Source organism: Anguilla rostrata, chromosome 3 (genome assembly GCF_018555375.3).
Source record: "Anguilla rostrata isolate EN2019 chromosome 3, ASM1855537v3, whole genome shotgun sequence".
Lineage (NCBI taxonomy): Eukaryota > Metazoa > Chordata > Actinopteri > Anguilliformes > Anguillidae > Anguilla > Anguilla rostrata.
Genome location: NC_057935.1, coordinates 50918841 through 50936898, shown reverse-complemented (window position 1 = coordinate 50936898; position 18058 = coordinate 50918841). Strand labels below are relative to the sequence as shown.

General features: G+C 40.4%; 1 protein-coding gene across 3 annotated transcripts; it reads right to left on the bottom strand.

Annotated features, from left to right (window-relative positions):
- Nucleotides 1-6017: 6017 nt before the first annotated feature.
- On the bottom strand, nucleotides 6018-17020 carry eef1g (eukaryotic translation elongation factor 1 gamma). 3 transcript variants are annotated; one of them, XM_064328139.1, is made up of 10 exons: nucleotides 16864-17020; nucleotides 15109-15267; nucleotides 14891-14954; nucleotides 12471-12613; nucleotides 11061-11204; nucleotides 10741-10870; nucleotides 10124-10340; nucleotides 8822-8994; nucleotides 8569-8693; nucleotides 6018-6365 (listed from the first exon to the last, which is right to left on the bottom strand). In XM_064328139.1, exons 1-10 carry the CDS (start codon nucleotides 16873-16875, stop codon nucleotides 6207-6209), a joined length of 1326 nt encoding a protein of 441 aa, XP_064184209.1. In that variant the 5' UTR covers nucleotides 16876-17020; the 3' UTR covers nucleotides 6018-6206. The 3 variants fall into 3 exon arrangements, with proteins under 3 accessions (XP_064184209.1, XP_064184206.1, XP_064184208.1); XM_064328136.1 differs by lacking the exon at nucleotides 16864-17020 and adding an exon at nucleotides 16591-16650; XM_064328138.1 differs by lacking the exon at nucleotides 16864-17020 and adding an exon at nucleotides 16005-16049.
- Nucleotides 17021-18058: the final 1038 nt, after the last annotated feature.

Genomic DNA, 18058 nt, shown 5'->3' with positions numbered 1-18058 from the left:
CTAAGGGTTTTACTATTTTTACAATTACTTGTCATAGGTAATGTTTGCACTTATATATTGCTTGTGAAATAGGGGCACACTAACCAGGTTACTGTGTAGCCTACATGAAGAGCTTTGTTCAACAAAGGTCATGCAAATCATCGACATTTGATATCTAAATTAGCTGTATGGCTATAGCTTGACCATTTTCAAAGACAATTTTAGTAAATGGAGTTCAACTTCCTATTATATATCTGCTGGAGTTGTGAAATGTTACAAGCAAAATGAAGATTTCTTCATAAACATGATAAACCATATTTTACTGCTATACAATTAAATATCGTTTCCTTTATCCTCTGTGACTTATTCAGATATCTGCAAGAGCATATAACTCGTATACATCTACCTATAATTCATACTTCAACTATGAATGGGTAAAAAAAAATTAAAAATTAGATAATTAGAACAGCTATCAATTGTTCATATCATTACACTGACACAATGATCCATATCAAGGTATGTTCTAATCCTGTAATTTATATTTACAGATGAATAAATTAGGTATTGATTGCTATAATTACTTTGTCCATTGCTGTCTTGCTATAGTAGAAAATGTTTTCAACTACAGACAGATAAATGCTTCTACATAGAAATCACTTGAGAAAAATTATGTTCATTGGAATGAATTTATTTGCAGGAGTGAGGTGTGTAACTTTGAACTGTGAAGTTTCAAGCAAGTCATTTTAAACTGGGAGAACCGGTATAGTCAACTTAAAATATGCAAATCCTTGTTTATGAACTTAGCTAGGCTGAATAACCTAGATCAAGCAGTAGTCAGTGTTGAGTTCTTGGCAGGGCAGAGTGAACATGCTTTAGATTGCATTTTTTTTAAATATAACCGCAAGTGGCGATGCCAGGGTTCAAGCCAACACGGACTTTTAGAAGGTGAAAGTTCCAATGTGAAGCACCTTTATGACCGGAAATGTCACTAACTCACTCAGTCAGTAACCTAGTCAGTTAATTAATGGTTCTTGAGGCAAATATGTAGAGTGAAGACAGATGGATGTCTGTAGCACGTTTTGTGTAAATCGGACTCACAACGTAGGAGTTATGACCTTCAACCTTTGCCCGTAGACTGGTGGCACCCCCTATTGGGTGATTTCAAAATAGTTTTACACATGTGGTTATGAAACATATCCTGCGAGTTTTGTAATGATTGGACAAACAATTTTTGATTTATAGTCTGATTTGTGTTATGCCACGCCCATTCTTTGCATTTGTAGCGCCCCCAGTGGCCGATTTGAATGAAATTTTCAGGGTATGTTTCTGGTACTTATGTGGACATATCCTGCAAGTTTTGCGATGATTGGCCCAATGATTGTTGGCGTTGGTATATTTATGTGCTAAGCCACGCCCTTTTGAAGTTCATTGGTCAATATCTTCAAAGTGCAATAAGATATCAACAAGCTCTTAATAACTTTTGATAAGCTTGGTCCAGTAATGATCCACAGAAAATTTGGTAGCAATCGGACCCACGATTTAGGAGATGTCAAAAATGTGTTTTTCAAAAAATTAAAAATGGTGAAAAATCGAGTCTGATGGACTTTAGTGGTTATTGAGACAAATTTGTAGAGTGAGGATAGATGGATGTCTGTAGCAAGTTTAGTGTAAATCGGACTCACGGCGTGGGGGTTATGACAAAGTTCAAAATTCTGACCTTTAATTATAGCGCCCCCATCTGGCCGATTTGGGTCATATTTTCTGGGCAGCACTTGCACACAACTTCCAATCAATGGGCAGAATTTCATGTCTCTACCATTTTGTGGGAATTTCCACAAAATGTAATTAATAATAAACCAGCACAAAAACAAGTGTTTCAGCCCTTCGGGCTTGAACCCCTAATAAGGAAATACCCAAGCCATCGCATATATAAAAGTTATTGACGCAGTAGAATTAGAAGTCCAGTACTATAAACTGACTTTCCAAGTCCATCGTTATATTATTTTCCTTGCAGTAACGTCTTGTTTTAGTTGTTCCAACAAATTTTAATGCGATCTACACCATCTTGACTGAACTTGCATTGTATTGTGTTCAGAGTTTAACTGCAGTGCCTTGGTTTCCTATTGTACTGTATACGACAGTTTATTGGAATTTCCTTCAGGGGTGGGGTAGGGGGGCGGGGTTGTTCGGGAGGGGGGGCACAGTAAGAGAACTAACCCAGGAGAGATCCATATGTGGAAAGGACAAGCAAGGAAGGGAACATTTCACAGAAAGGGAGTGAGAGGAGAAGAAAAACAGTTAAATGTTGTCTCTTGAAAAGAGGAGAGGGCACAATGAGGGTGACAAAAACAAACCGCCATGAGAGTCAGTAAGACTGTGAGAGAATGGAGGGAGGTCAGATGTCAAAATTCTAACATGCTGTGTTCTTCACTTCCATCTCTGTGAATCCCTTCCCTTCCCAGACCTTGCCTTCACACTTTTCAAATGTGTGGACCAGATGCCCAGCACGCGTGTCCCATGCCTAATCTCCCCATGGGACAGACGTAAGTGATTGCATAGTTAACGTGCCTCTCACAGCACATTCAGATGAAAGAGACAAGAGGGTTAAATACCGACTGAGCCAAGGTGGGAGAGAGCAGGTAGGCTGATAGGCAGGGAAGTGTTGCATGTTGCTGTTGACATCAAACTATGTTCATGGCCCAGGTTATATTTTACAGTTTTAACCCTAAAACTTACTGCAGAAGCCTGTACTCTCGCTTTGCCTGCCAAGTGCAGATCAGGTAATCATACCAAAGCTCACTTGAAACAGGTAAACTTTCACACACCACCCCCACACCCCACCCTCCTTGTGCCCTCCCAAATGTGCCCTTGCCAAATAAATAAATCAAAGGTGTTTTCTCATTCATGCCCAAGGCATTTAAAAAAAATTTTTTTTTTAAATTATGACACATTTCTAATAGCCAAACATTTCCAGACAGAATCTCATCTGTAAATGTTTGATGATAAAGGTTGACATTAAAAAAAGGAGAAATCATGTGGATAATTTACTTGGACCAATTGCCCACAGATCCAATAAGGAAGTGAGTGTGATAAATACACATACTGTTTGCATGTCTGTGAAACCAAGCTATCCATCTTGAGACAGGAAGAATAACAAGAATGAAAAAAATGAAAGTGAATCCCCATAGGATCTAAGCAGACAAAAGGACTCTTCCTTATGAAAATAAACATAAGCACACACATAAAACAAAAACTGAGAATAATCCCTTACTTAAAATGTAAAATGCAGGCATGCACAATTGGTTTCCTAACTTTAGTCCACTAGAGTCCATTATCTCTTCAAGAATATTGTATCATTGCATATTTAGGTTTGGCACCAAATGCAAGATATAAAAAACATGCAAATACACCATATTGATCACACTCATGATCATTAGTTAAAAACTCACCTGCTTTATTGATCGAGGCAGGTACAGAGTGCTGTAGGTCAATGAATGGGTCTTCTGCAATGCATATGCTCACATGGCAACAGGCCCAAGTTTAATGGCAGGGATTCCCTCCTAAATAGGACCACGTGATATGGCTCATTTCATAATAAGGAGCCCCTTGTGGTGACATCACTGCATCTGCCAGATTGTCATGTCTCCTATTCAGGGAAGCTCAAAATATATTTGTTCAGTGGTTTGAACATTCTTACAGGAGTGTGCAAGTCAAGCCACACATTCACAGACAAATATGGAAGCCACACCTCCCAGGCTCACAAAACACAGCTAATGACTATTTACTGTTGATTAGAGTCAAATGGGGTGAAAAAAAATGTATATTAACAGGTCCTCCACTTTTATGACCTTAAACACTGATAAAAGTCATCGTCTGGCCTTCAAGCTAAAACATTAATGACAAAAGCATACAGCCTTTGAAAATCATGTCAGAACAGTATCATTTTTATAGTACAAAAATGTAAGCATTTAATACGTCACAAAACTGATGCTTATTTACCAGTTCTGCGGTCTCATATGCTAAAAATAGGCTGTGATTCCATAAAGAATTATTTGCAAGCACACCGCCTGTTCCAAAGTATTTCCAGGGCCAAAAAACACTTATGTTGATTATAAAAATTAGCACGACCATACAGATGGCAAAACAGGTGGAAATGAATTCCTCTCTGAAGCATGTTTTCTATAGTCAAGCGTAAAAGAACTAAAAGAAGCGAGCTAATGCAAGATAATTATAGTGGTCATGGTGTAACTGCACATCATGTTGTTTAAATGTTCACTGTAGCAACATGGTGGGTCTTTTACTAGATGTCAATTACAGAAAACTTCAGTTTTACTGCCCACTGCCCTCTAGAGGCCTTTAAAGTGTGGACCACCTAGGAAAATATGCCATCAAACTTAAACAGCCATTGGTATGGATATGCAGTCACTTAAGCAGAGGGTACCTTCCCTGTGCTTCTCTAAGGTGTCGGCTGATCAACATGCCGACAAGCGAAGACTAGTGGACTGAGGACAAAGAGAGCACTCCCGCATGTAGAGGTTATTTCACAGGTCCAGATTAGCCCTTATCTTAGAAGCTGGAATTTCTGATGGACTGGTTGTTCTCCACACCCAACCATCCTACTGTCATTGTTAGGTTCAACAATTTTTGAAACGCTGCTGACTACAATGAAATTTGTTTGTTGTCACTCTGTGAAACAGGGCGCTACTTCCAGCTGGAGATAGTCAAGGTAATCAAATATACTGCAGGTTAAGTATTTTTTTTTTTTTATGACCTAGTTGACTCTTCAACTCTGTTTTACCTGCAATTTGCAACTCCGGATTACAAATCAGGTAGTAGGAACAAAGCAAAATATAAAATACCCCCAGGCACTGTATTACCGGTTTTCACTGGAGCCATTTAAGAGACAAACGTCCATTTTGAATCTAACATGTTAGTACAGCACACTATTGGCAAAACTTTCTTGGCAAGCAATTGCCTCACCATTTTGAAAAGCCTCTCTGGTCTCCTGACCCAATTTTAAGCATATGCCCACCCTCTAGTGGACAATCAAGAGAACTACTCAATACCCGCCCCCATATCGAGAACTGCGTGTTCCTCGGGAGAGGCAAGAGAGCAGCCATTTTGTTGCCTCACAGTACACGCTGTAACCATTTCCTAAATTACGTGTATGCATACCAAGTCACTGCTATTCGTTTGCTTGGTTAGAATAAAAGGGAATGAGGCCATTTTAGAAAATAATACATGATCCAACTGCATACAGCCATTTCTCTCAACAGTCAAATGAAAATAGAGCAATCCTTCAGATAAAACACTGGTCAAATGTTCACTGGTCATGTGCAAATGTTGAATATAAATACGAAAATAGTACGTCATGAATTTGTATCAATTCATTGCAAAGCCCTGCTAGAATTCATTAGAAAGCTGTGCAACTTCACAGTAAACCTAATTTTTATCCCCCAAAATGTGATATAGTAGGCCAGAGCAAATCACTGTCACACAACTGTATATTTTGATTTATTGTTTTCCGAGTATGATGGACAAGCTAAAAATTATACTGGACATTTAAATTAGAAAAAAATATGGGAAAATTAACTTTGACTGACTTCAACGATCCAACACATTGCAAAGACAGGATAGACATTCAAAAGTTTAGCTTTAACCTAGATTACGTCTAACTGCAATGCAGTTCATCCGCAGCTTTAAGTAACTTCTCCATAACGCATTATTTTCATTTTATGTACAGCAGTTTACCTGCAGCCAAAATTAAACATTTTGTTCTTGTAACAAAAAAAGAATACTGGCTTAATTTCATAAGTCAGACAAAGCACACTGCAGTTAGACTAAAAAGGGGGCCTTTGTCTTCAGCGCTGAAGGCTTTGAAGTTGGGTACACGTGGGTGTGTTACTGAAGGCACAAGAGAACCCACCCACAAGACTGTAGGGAAATACCATCCTCAAAGACATTGAAGTGGCTACATTCAGACATAATATGGTCTGCCATAAATTTGCTAAACAAAAACAAATCCAAAAATTATACGGTTCTTGAAAATATTGTTTTTTATTTCTTTAGGCAAACATCCTTTGGTGCTACACAGCCGTCTCCGGTATCAGTAGACACCCCCCTCCCCACTTCCCCTGGTCGCGATGGGCTATTTGGTGGATGCATGTCCTTAGATGGAGGTGTTGATGGATACTGGGATAGGAGTAACCGAGAAACACAGGGCCCTCTCACTTGAAGACTTTGCCCTGGTTGAAAGGCTTGCCTACATGTTTGAACTCTCCCTCCCATGCAAAGTACTCTTTCACCATGGTCTTGCACTCGTCGCTGTCCACATCCAGCTTACGCCACTCATATGACTCATAGTCAATCTGCCAATCTTCAGAAAGCTGAGGAGAGAGGGTTCACATAAGCCCTTGCTTAGAAGACTATTACACCCACAGAAACTTAATACAGTGCACAACAATAAGGTAAGTCAAACACCAGCACAGAGACAAACACTGACTCACAGAACCCCAAGTGATCATTTAAAAAATAATTTGTTAAGGTTCTGTGGACACACATGCCTAAGCACCATACCAAGAGAGGCATTAATACAAGGTCATGATTAGGGCTAGAGCATAAATTAACAGCACTCATAGGAAAGAAGTGGTTGAAAATAAGAAAATCTTGGGTAGTGGTAGGAGGGTGAAAAAAGAAAGACCTGGGTTTCTGACCACAGAAGTAATAAGGTGATTGAGGTTTCCCAAGATTTACCATTGTCCTCAACATCCAGCAAATAGATGTTCATCACACCATAGGTTATTCATAATACAAATCTAAAATCTATTTTAACACCTATAATTATTTTATAGGCAGTTCACAACTGGCCCTGATCCAGCCAATTATAACAGCATTCACAAAAAGAATGTGGCACTCCACTGTTGTCTCACCGTACTTTACAAGTAATCCATTTTTGATAAAGGCTTGGTATAGGGAAAAAACCTTATATTAAAGTATAGTGGGTATTAACAGGATATAGGTGAACCGAAGGTTCAGTTTTCAAATCAGTGCTGCTAGGAATCTTATTTTTTAAAATATTCATTTGCACAAGCTTAACTGGGAAATACCCTTCGTGTCACAGATAATAGGCCAGCTGAATGAGGCTCATTCTAGGAACTCCCACTGCTATTGTACTGGGAGCTCTTATAGATACACAACATTGACCAGAACTGTATTTTAAAAAATAAACTTTGTCAAAGCAAATAAGCAGCAAAGTCATAAGCATGAATATATTAACTGATGGTTCTATGCGTTGTGCTAGTAACCGAATAATTCAAATTAACCTGTCAATACCTAAAGCATCATATTTTCATTTCAATTTAAGTGACATTACGTGTGGTTTAAAGGCAATTTACCTCATTTAACTGGTTGTAGGTGTATTCTTTCTATTACACCATGAAAGCGTAACAAGTCATTTACAGTTTCTGATATTAAACAAAATGATTCAGTATATTAAATACATAAATATTAAATGACACAGCACACTTACCTAATATGCAACAGAAACGCCGACAATTGACCGTGTTCAGCAGGCAATCTTTACTTTTACTGGGAAATGGTGTGTGTTTTTTGGTGTCTGCTAAAATTTTATTTTAGCACACACCAAAAAACCTCAAAGATCCTGCCTTGTCAAATAGAAGTTATTCTATAATTTGTCTTTTTGTTTGAAGGGGGCAGACTTGATTTCTTAATGACTTTCTTTCCACCTTGCTCTTAGCTACGTGTTTACATCATGATTACCAAATGTGTCTAATAAGTCACTTGGCACCATTACCGAGGCAGTCCCTGATATTGCGTTAATGGACAAGCTGCTCAAAAAATATAACTGTACTGAACTACATGGTGATGTCAAAAGCCATCTGAATGTCACATTTAACCAGTATTTCCTCAAATTGAGAAATCTCATTCCACCGTCTAAAGGCTTGGTGAATTGTGGTTGGGGAAACAATTCAAGTAATTCCAATTTTCTCTTCTTGTGACTACACTTAAATACCAACCTGCAACCAGGATCAGCATGCATGGGTAAATTCACCCCTTGTTCATTAGCATCTAAATTTGACATTTTCCTAATAAACTCCTGACTTTAATGATAGGAGCCCCGCTGCTTTTGTAATAGTCTTATCATAATTACATTTATACAGCATCTTGCATTCACTTTCGCACCCCAGTGTGCATACAGTGAAGGAAAAAAATTTAATATAACGGTAACAAAATGTTATTCACAGCTTCAGGGGCAAATCAAATGCATCCCCGCTGGCACATGAACTGTATGTTGCATTGTCATATGAACCATAATCTTAGGTTTGCAGCCTATATCAATACACTTGTTTAGAGCTATTTTTGGCCCATATCATTGACCCCAATATTACCATGCATCCCTTGTGTAAATGCGCACAGCTAATTAAATAACTGGATCAACTGAGAAGAGGTTTGGAAGAAGTGGGATATAGAGGGCTCTTTGGGAACTGTGTTCAGTGCATCCTTTGCAGCCTGTGCTGACATGCAAACAACGTGGGAATGACAGGAAAGTTCCAGAAAGGAACCACATACCGTGAAAGCCAGATCCTGTCCTCTGAACACCCAGATGCCAGAGATGCTGCTGTCGTTGTTCGAGCCGAAGAGGATGACGCTGGCGAAAGCGTTCTTGCGCAGTTTGTCCAGTCTCTGGAACATTCCTGATGGGAGAGGTTGGAGGAAAGGAGGCAAGAATATTTAATTAAAAAGAGGACAGCTCTCTACTGGGCGCCAATCAGGGAAAGGGCCACAGGCTCTATGGCATGCCCACGCGAGATTTCAGGCTCACCTGTGATCAGGTTGCAGCTCATGAACGTCATGGCCAGTTCTTCGGGGTAGCGGTATTCCCCATACCAGATGGAGTAACCCTCACGGTCAAAGTGCTCCCAGAAGTGGGGCAGAGCCACAGTCAGTGTATCTTCGTTGGAATACTTGCGCTTGAACTCATCCAATACAAATGGACTGGATGGATGGGAAGACAGTACACACATCAATATATTGGTGATGGGCTGCACCACACGGACAACGACCAAAATGGTGGAAATGTAAATTCATTTTCTGATTTTTCCAGACCTCCGGGTCTCTGTACTTAAAGATTTCTGATGTACACCAGACTAGTTATTCTCTAGAAAATAACTAGGTCAACTACAGCCTGCCTGCCTTCCTCCCAACCCCTTATTCTACGAGGTCCTGATTGTGCTCAATCATTTCCCTTTCTGAAGGGAAAAAATGGAACATCAGCACATCAGGGAGAAGTTTTACATATTAGCAAAGTGCGCCGACCACTTGATTAGCCTATAGAAACTTTGTCTCTGTCGTTCTGATTATTTAAATCCATAACACTGTAGGCACATCTCAGAACATAGCATGATGGTGGAACACCCTGGAAAAACAACAAATCTTGACAGAATCCATCTTAACTAAGGAGGTGAATGATTTTTATTTGCATACTTTCTACTCAAATAGTATTTGGACAGCCTTTTTTCAAATTTTATTTAAAGAATCAGAGCAGTTGTGGCAGCAGCTGTTTAACCAACTGGTAGTAAACTAAACTTAAAAGTTGCAGTGTCACCAAGAAGGCACATAGGCCCATTTAAAATCACTGTTAACCTAACAGCAATTTGCACTGTAACAAACGAAAGTACCACAGTACAAATAAACTGTCTTTATACAGCTATGCCTATAACATTATCCAAAATATCATCAAAAGAAAGAAAAGGAAAAAACTAAAATGTATCTAAGGGGGAGTCAGGGGACTTATGGTTCAATCTGGAGAGGTGCGTCTGCAGTCTTCTCTGTCCCGACAGCAGTGGAAATCTCATTTCACCACCAGGGACAAGAACGAACAGGAGGAAGTGCAGGCACATTGGGGGGATGGGTCAGACACCCAAAAGTAGCAGACCAGAGGGGTCTGGAAGGCATGGAGGGTCTGATCTTTTGTAAATACAACAAAACTGTCTGAATGTGAGCAGATAGATAACCACTGGAGGGACAGAAGGGGTAACCTGATGCTCATTTATACCTTATCACCCCTAGTGTGGATGTTCTTTGGCAAAGTGTGCAGGGAAAGAGGAGTTGGGCTGGGTTTTACCTCTTGGTCAGATGTGCAAAAGGGTCCTTGGCTTTGGGCTCTGAAGCCAGGGCAGCCTCACACTCGTCCATGTCCTCCTCTGGAGCTGGGGCAGGAGCCTTCTTCTCCTCCTTCTTCTCCTTCTTTTCCTTCTTCTCTTGCGGTTTGCCTCCCTCCTTGCCTCCCTTCTCCTTCTTGGGGGCATCTTTCTTGGGCTGCATTTCAGCAAACTTCTTGGCTGGAGAAAGAAGTCAAGTTCAACTGCTTGACTGACATTTTTTTCTTTAAATCAATTATTTCAGTTTTAAAGAACTTAGAAACACAAGAGGACGCAACTTGTCCATCAAGTCCTGCCGCAAACCTCGCCACAAAATTAAAACATGTATATTAACTATTTTCAAAACATGAAATTATATAACTAAAATATGTCCAAGTCAAATCAAGAATCCACTGCTGAATTTAACTTCCTTTTTAGAGTCACCTTGTAACTTAACTCATTAGTCCATTTGAACCAGATTTCTGTAGGTACAAAGGTGGTCGGAACCCAGAGAAATATAATGGACTGGAGCCCCATTTCTAACAGGACTGAATGTAAAACAGGCCTCTTCTGCACAGCCCTGCCCCATCTAAATACTCACCATCAAACTGAGCCATCTTTTCGCAGAGCTTGACTTCCCCCAAGACAGCTTTAAACTGGGGCTGATTGATGCAGGTCACAAACCAGCGCGTCACATTGGGGAAGGGCTGACGGAATGAAGGGTCCAGAACCTGGGGGAGCAGCGGGGGGGGACACCATAGTTTAGCTTACCCACTTCCATACAGAAAATCTATGGATCGTTTAAAAAAAATAATTAAAAATATTTTTTAAAACCCGTGTGTGGGGGCTCCTACGTTACGTTAGGTGACAGGTGCCTGAAGCTTTGTGTTGACCTACGAGTGTGAAACGGGTGTAACTGACCTGTTTGTAGAGCCACAGCAGAGAGCACACCACAGAGATGTCTGCCAGGCTGACCCTTTCCCCCACCAGGAAGGTGTGGGTGTTCAAGTGCTGATGCAGGACGGTGAGCACCCGCTTCACTTCCTCCTTGGCCTGTTCTGTGGCCTGCGGCACAGGAAAATGGCATTGTTAAATTAAGGCAATTATTAGACAATTACTATTAAACAAAATATTGGTCCTTGAGAAAATATCAATTTAGATATCTGGAGCAAAATTTATCTTTAGGCCTCAAGTAAAATACCTAAAGCTTTTGTATGCATGCAATTCTAGTCTTCCTGGTTCAAAGCCGAATGTGGCCGTCAGATACTTTTCAAATGACAAATGGAAGGAACAGGTTTCATTATCTGAGAAGGAGAAGAGAAAAAAGCTGTAAAACGTGTAGCACTGACTGTATATTAGTTATTGGCTTGCCAGTCATTCGTTGAGCATGTCAGGGGCTGCCTTAAAGCAAACTGGTTCTTTTTCATCTGTTACAACCTTTGCCAATTATATAACACACCAAGAATGAGAAAACAGCAAAAGGTTTAAATCTGAACAGTGACAGAAGTGTGGTGTAAAGGGATGATGCAATACAAAGGCAAAGGCCTTGGGGTGGGGTGTGGGAGACTAGAAATTTCACAGCCACTTGTTTGCACATGCTCCAAGGACAAAATGATTATGAGAAAACGCACACAGCCAAATCATAACATTTCTGAGAGCATACAAAGCGTCTGCACATTAGAAAGAATCTAAAATAAAAAATAACATTTTCCTTGATGGTGTACTCAAGAATGCTCATTTTTGGCAAATATTCAGTAGCCTAATTCTGGCAGGTAATGATTACAGACCAATCCCAATTTTTAAAGGGACCGTATCCATATGCCTACAGAGCAACATGATTCATGACTGCTCACATGTCACTAAACAAATATCATTACACAGTATATGCAAACATTACTTAGCTGCTCCCAGTAGTCCAAGCCTACTTATCTTAGTAAAACTTTCTTTTGTCATCTTGCTTGTCTAAGACTTACTGAATAAAACCTGCCTGACAAACCTGATAAATACTAGGTCTGAAGGACTCAAGTACAAGGACTCAAGTCGCCATGCGAAAGAAACCTGCAGGATTCCAACCTATAAGAACAAGAGTGCCACACAAAAAGAATCAACTCTTTGTGCACATAAACCATGAATTTGCTTCCTGAGGTACCATGGCAACCTTCTGAGCCTTCTCTTATTGGTTTGGAAATACAATAAAAAACTTAATAGAAACTGCACTGCATGCAAATTAGCGAACAGATTTTCAGTTGTCAAGCCAATTCCACGTTACCTATAGAGGAAACAGAAGAAATACACAGCCACCTGACAGGCAGCAGGAGAGCAAGCACAGACCTGTTTGTTGAACTGCATGATGCCAAGGGTGGGGAAGACCCAGGCGCTGGCTGGGGGGATGATCTCAGAGTCAGCAAAGCTCACCCACTGCAATACCTGGGCGCTGTCCTGAGGAGTGCTACCACGCAGGGCATCGCTGCTCACTGCAGAGACAGGGAGGGCAGAGTGAGCCATTAAAGAAGAGACCGTTCTGCAGTCCTGCCTTCAAAGCACCTTCATGCGGAGACCTAATGCACGAGCAGACTTGAAACACAAAGGGGCCATTGAACCTAGACTGGATTTAGCTATAGAAGCATAGAAGGCATTTTTGTCACTTTCACATATCTTACAGGTACAGTGTATACCTAGGTTTGCATGAGGGACAAAATGTTTAATGTAGGCAAACAGGACCAACAAGAATTTTAGGTCTATTTTTATTCTGCTGAGTGATGAAAGCGCATGCCCTCTAGCGGCAGCAGCAGAGGGTAGGAAAGATGATTTCTGGTACAATGTATACTGGTGCAGGTACACTAATGAAAATTCAATAAAAACCAAAACCACCTCCTTGTAGTGCCCTAAAGAAACAGACTGCACCGTTACTTGAATGTGGCCAGTGACTGTAGAATGAGGTCTGTGGCTCTGACATGCGTACAAAATCTTTATTCCAGTAGTTCATAATATGATGTGCGGTGTTTCCACAAGTGTTCTGTGATCAGAACAAGCACCAGATGCTCCTTTGCCATTATATAAAGGGCAATTTATTTGTGAACACACAATGACAAATACAAGTAGTAACTACCAAAGAATGATGGCAGACAACATTGAGCCTAATAGCCCAATTAAGCAGACACCAAGAGGTAGCAGCATCAACTCTTGTATAGGGTACCATGAGCAATAAAGCTTAATCACCTGGGGTCAGTTTACAGTACACCAATTTTTCACAATTGCATCGATGACTGATGACCAAACGTATTTTACCAGCATTATTAGTATTCACTAGCAGTGACGCCAGGTCCATTCGGTCTCCTCATATTTTTTGGCCTCTCTCAGATGGACATTTTCATTTATTTTTACTTTGTAATATCTATGCATGATGATCTCAGATTATAGGAGTCTGAAGTATGCTCCAAAATATGACTGAGAAGATACTTCGGTAAGATAAATCTCCTTTCCCCATGTTGCTAGTTCCTCCCTTGAGTCAGCTGGCATCAAAGATGACCCAACAGTCACAAGATATTACCTAAAATGGGTATACATGGACCATAATGACATCTTAACATATTTGTTGGTACCCGATTCGTGGAGCATGTTGAGGCAGTTCAGCCAGGCAGTGGCGAATACAAGTAATTCATGGTTTACAAACGAGCAAAAATACATTGTCATCTTTTGGTTCCCTTTGGGAAAGTTAGCTTAATTGCGGGTTATCTAGTTAGTAAAATTATCTTTCTGGCACAGTAGTTACCGCCCTCCTAGCCCAGTGGTTTGCTAGATTGGTGTTAACAAGTATCCTGGAAAACCAGGAAATTCGGACTAGTTCTCCAGTCGTTGCAAATACATGAAAAATGAAAAAATGGTTTTTAAAAAGCGATCAGTGATGTCAATAAAATGAAGCACAACATGACAAAATGAATACAACAATATGACAGTTTGAAGTTTGGGTTTGGGGTATGTTTAATGACCAAGTAGAAGTGTCTCAAACTTGTATGAAAAGCCTGGCAGATCAGTGCTGTGAATTCACGAGGCAGCAAGTTTTCTAGCCGTTTTCTTCAGTTGCTAGGCTACTGTAGCTAGATATTAGCAGCTTAGCATCATTGCTAGTCAAATAATGTTATCTTGTTTAGGTAGCTAGTTAGCCAATGTGACAGGACAGGGGTTTTTAGAGAAACTAGGTTGCTGAGGCTGCACTTGGCTTCATCTTTTTTGCCTATTTTTTTTTCTGACCTTAACATTATTGCAATTGTAACAGAGAACCGAGTCTGTGAGAGAGAGTGAGGGATGAGGTTAGGTTAATGGGAGAGTTAAACTGCCCCTAGGTATGAGTGTCCAAGTGCCCTGCAATGGATTGGCAACCTGTCTAGGGTGTATTCTTGCCTCTCACCCAATGCATGTTGGCATAGGACCCAGCAACCCAGCCTAGGAATAGGTGTGTTGGATAACAGATGGATGGACATAAACCATCCACATTTTGTTTGAGTTTGTGCACCGCCAAAAGTTTTGGAAGCACCATGCCCCAGTTCACAGGACCGAACAATGTGCAATTTTCCCACCTTCAACAACAGTTTTAACAAACAAAATGTTTTGTGTAAGCACCTGACATACATTGCTTTAGTGTGCATATAAACTTTCATGTAAAGGTTGACAGGTTTTACCCCAAGTCTGTATATTCTGCCTTGTTTTTAAACCATGACCAAAGGATGTAGCCAACAGAAGACGCCACTTACGGTAATAAGCAATGGCGTTGCTCTCAAACAGACAAAAACCATCATCACCCTGGAAAGCCGGAACCTGGGAAGGGGTTTGAGAGAGAGAGAGAAGCACAAAACTGTTTAGACATACCAGGTAACCTTTCAATTTAAGTGTCCTGTGAACCCCATTTTAATTACCAGCTGGATACAAAACCACAGAAATTGAAGAGGCAATAGTAAAACAGATCACCTACCTTGCCCAGGGGGAAGTTGTTGAGAAAGGCAGGGGTGCGGTTTGTCTGTCCAAAGGTGAAGGCAGGGGCCGTACTGGCCACTTTCAGGTGGGCACCGCTGTACTGCGCCGCAATCTGAGCCTTGAAGGCTCTCCAGTTCTCTGGGTATGTGTAGAGTGTCTGTGTAAGAGAGGATGTTCAGGCCATAGGATTCCATGTTGAAAAAGCAAGGGTTGACAAATGAGTAGCATTACATTATACATTTCCAAGGGAATAGTGAGGTGAAGAATTTAAAGCAGAGTGAGAAGTTAGTGGGTTTTCATGGAAAAAGGTTTAACAGAGTCATTATACGCAATGCTATACAGCAAGCTATAACCACACGTATGCCTCATCCTTTCATTGGCCCTGCCCACTCAGGCATTAGTCAGTTTGCATGCAATACATATAGTAGCATACAATAGTAACAATACAGGCATAACACTGATGATACATTTACAGGTAAGGACCTCTAAAATTATATTACTCCATTTGGGTATATCAGGTGTACTGTAGAGTACCAAATTCAATTTCACTCTAAGACTCAAATAAGAGGAACAGCCACCTTGCAATGCATAACATTTTTAATTAGCTAGTTTCCCACCAAGCTCCTCACGCTATATAAAGGCTCCTGAAGAAGAGAAAGCAATGCGCAGCAATGGAATCAAACTAGCAAGCTAAGCAGTGATGCGGCAGATTCGGCTAGAAGGCCTGACAGGGTTCATTTACACCTTTGACTTTTCTTTATTGCGCTCCCATCAATCTAGCAAAGTATTAATACTGAAAAATACGAAACGTAACCGCTAAGCAATACATCTTCCCTTGCAAGCATTCACAAGCCTAACGTTAGCTTGCCTGTGAGACACTCCGAAAAAACCTACGTGGCTCCTTATCGAAGTGGTGATCAGCATATTTATCGATCCGGATAAACGTAGGGCGCACCGCAAAGTTTCATACACAACTACTGTTTGTTGGCTTCCACCTTAATGTGTCGTCCATGGTTTGGCTCTTAAAATCAGTTTTTGCCGGAAAACGCAAGGCTGATTTTGCATGGTGAACAACAACCTAGCTAACGTTAGCAATGGTCTTTGTTCCTCCAGGTCTTGAATTTTAAATTGAACTTGCCAGCTCGTTAGCCCTCTGGCTAGTTATAGGTTGAGCTGACGTGTTTTTCCATTCACTTGAAGCCCTATAGTTAGCAAGGCGACAAGTAGTCCGCTAGCTACAGCTATTGAAAGCAGCCCGCTAGCTTGCAAACACTGAAAACTTAAAATCGGGTTGGGGTGGTTGGTTTGTCATCCCAATTCAGTTTACAAATACCATAAGCAGCGTTTCTGGATAAGCGCTAACCCGGTATCAATGTGCATATTAAGTTGACGACGCAATTCCCAAACAGGACATATAGCCAATGACAGTCTAAGCTAGTTGGGTATATAGAATAAAAACTTCAGCTTGACAAGTCCTCACCATAAAGCCACCTCCCCCGTTAGAACACAACCTTAAACGTGGCATTTGTGAGTGCGTTAAAACACGTTCTTTTCCCGAAACGCAGCCAAGACATATTTCATCTTAGGTCCAATCTGTTATGGAAATATTAGTTTCTACAAGGTATTATAGGTCTACGTTAATAGACCATGGTCAAAGCTTAAAGGAGAGGGGTCGGATGAGACAGATTTGCATTGGATATTCATTCCTAACATGAATAAATCGCCATTGATTCCATATTTCTCATTCACTTACCCCTGCCGCCATCTTCAGGTCGAGAGAAAGGAGGAAGGGCGGCGCGCAGCTGTGACGTATAGACCACCGGGCACGCGCAAAACGAAATAAGGCGTGGATGGATTTCTGGAAGGGCTATCTATAAACGTATAACGTCCACTGATCATTGGATGCATTGTAATTATCACTTGATTGACGAAGTCTAATCTTGCATAATATATGACAACACAAAAAACCTACGCAATCCCCGTTGTTTTCCATGTCAAATGCGAAAAGATTTTAGAATAATACAAGTCTTTATTGGTTACAAAATTCAAAGCGTAAATACACATTCTCTTAAAAGTCAAGAATTATAAAGAAAAAAACATGCAGAGAACAAGTCAAGCAAAGCTTCAGCATCTGCCAACTTTCCCAAAACAACAAGAAAATAAAATGTGATGAAACCTTCCAACGCGTTTTTCATGAGAAGATGCCGGTTTACTAATGTGGGTGTAACTTGAACACTCAGTTGTCTACGCTCATAGCCGATTTAATGCGTGGCTGAGATATACAAGATACCTGACAAATAGTGTATTATCAGGAAAATATTACAAATTACACCCACACTAGTTTGTCCTTCCAGTCATCAGAGCACACAAAAAACTGGTGGCGAAGCTTTTTCAAACCATTTTGTTTTCAATGATGGAACATTGTTTAACATTAATTGCTTTATATTGAGAAAAGGTGGAACTTCTGTGTTTCATGAAGACTATTTCCCTTATTGTCTGCTTAATCAATGACTACGAATTTATATTTGTGCAAATGTTTATCTATAGAGGTATAGTACATCTTCAATGCACCACATTTAAATGTTCCTGAGTGAATTTGTATTGTGAGCTGCTGATTCATTTAACTTGGGAGAAGCAGTGTATTTTCTCTTCGCATGCTGGGCTCCAATGGACGTGTACATTGTACGTCTTCATATGTCATTGTTTACTTTACCTTTACTTAAACATGAAGTTTAAAAAGAGATGTAATTGTTAAACATGATAACCTGGGGAATCATGGGAGGTCCAGAAAGCAAGGGATGTTAACTGTAAGCTAAATCATTAGGTTGCATGAATTAAGAACTTGTGTTACAACAAAATGCTTGTGTGTGTTTGGATGTTAGTGTCCAGGCCATTAGCAATAATGCAAGTACTTACAAAATAAGCATAAATTGGATATTAATGACAAC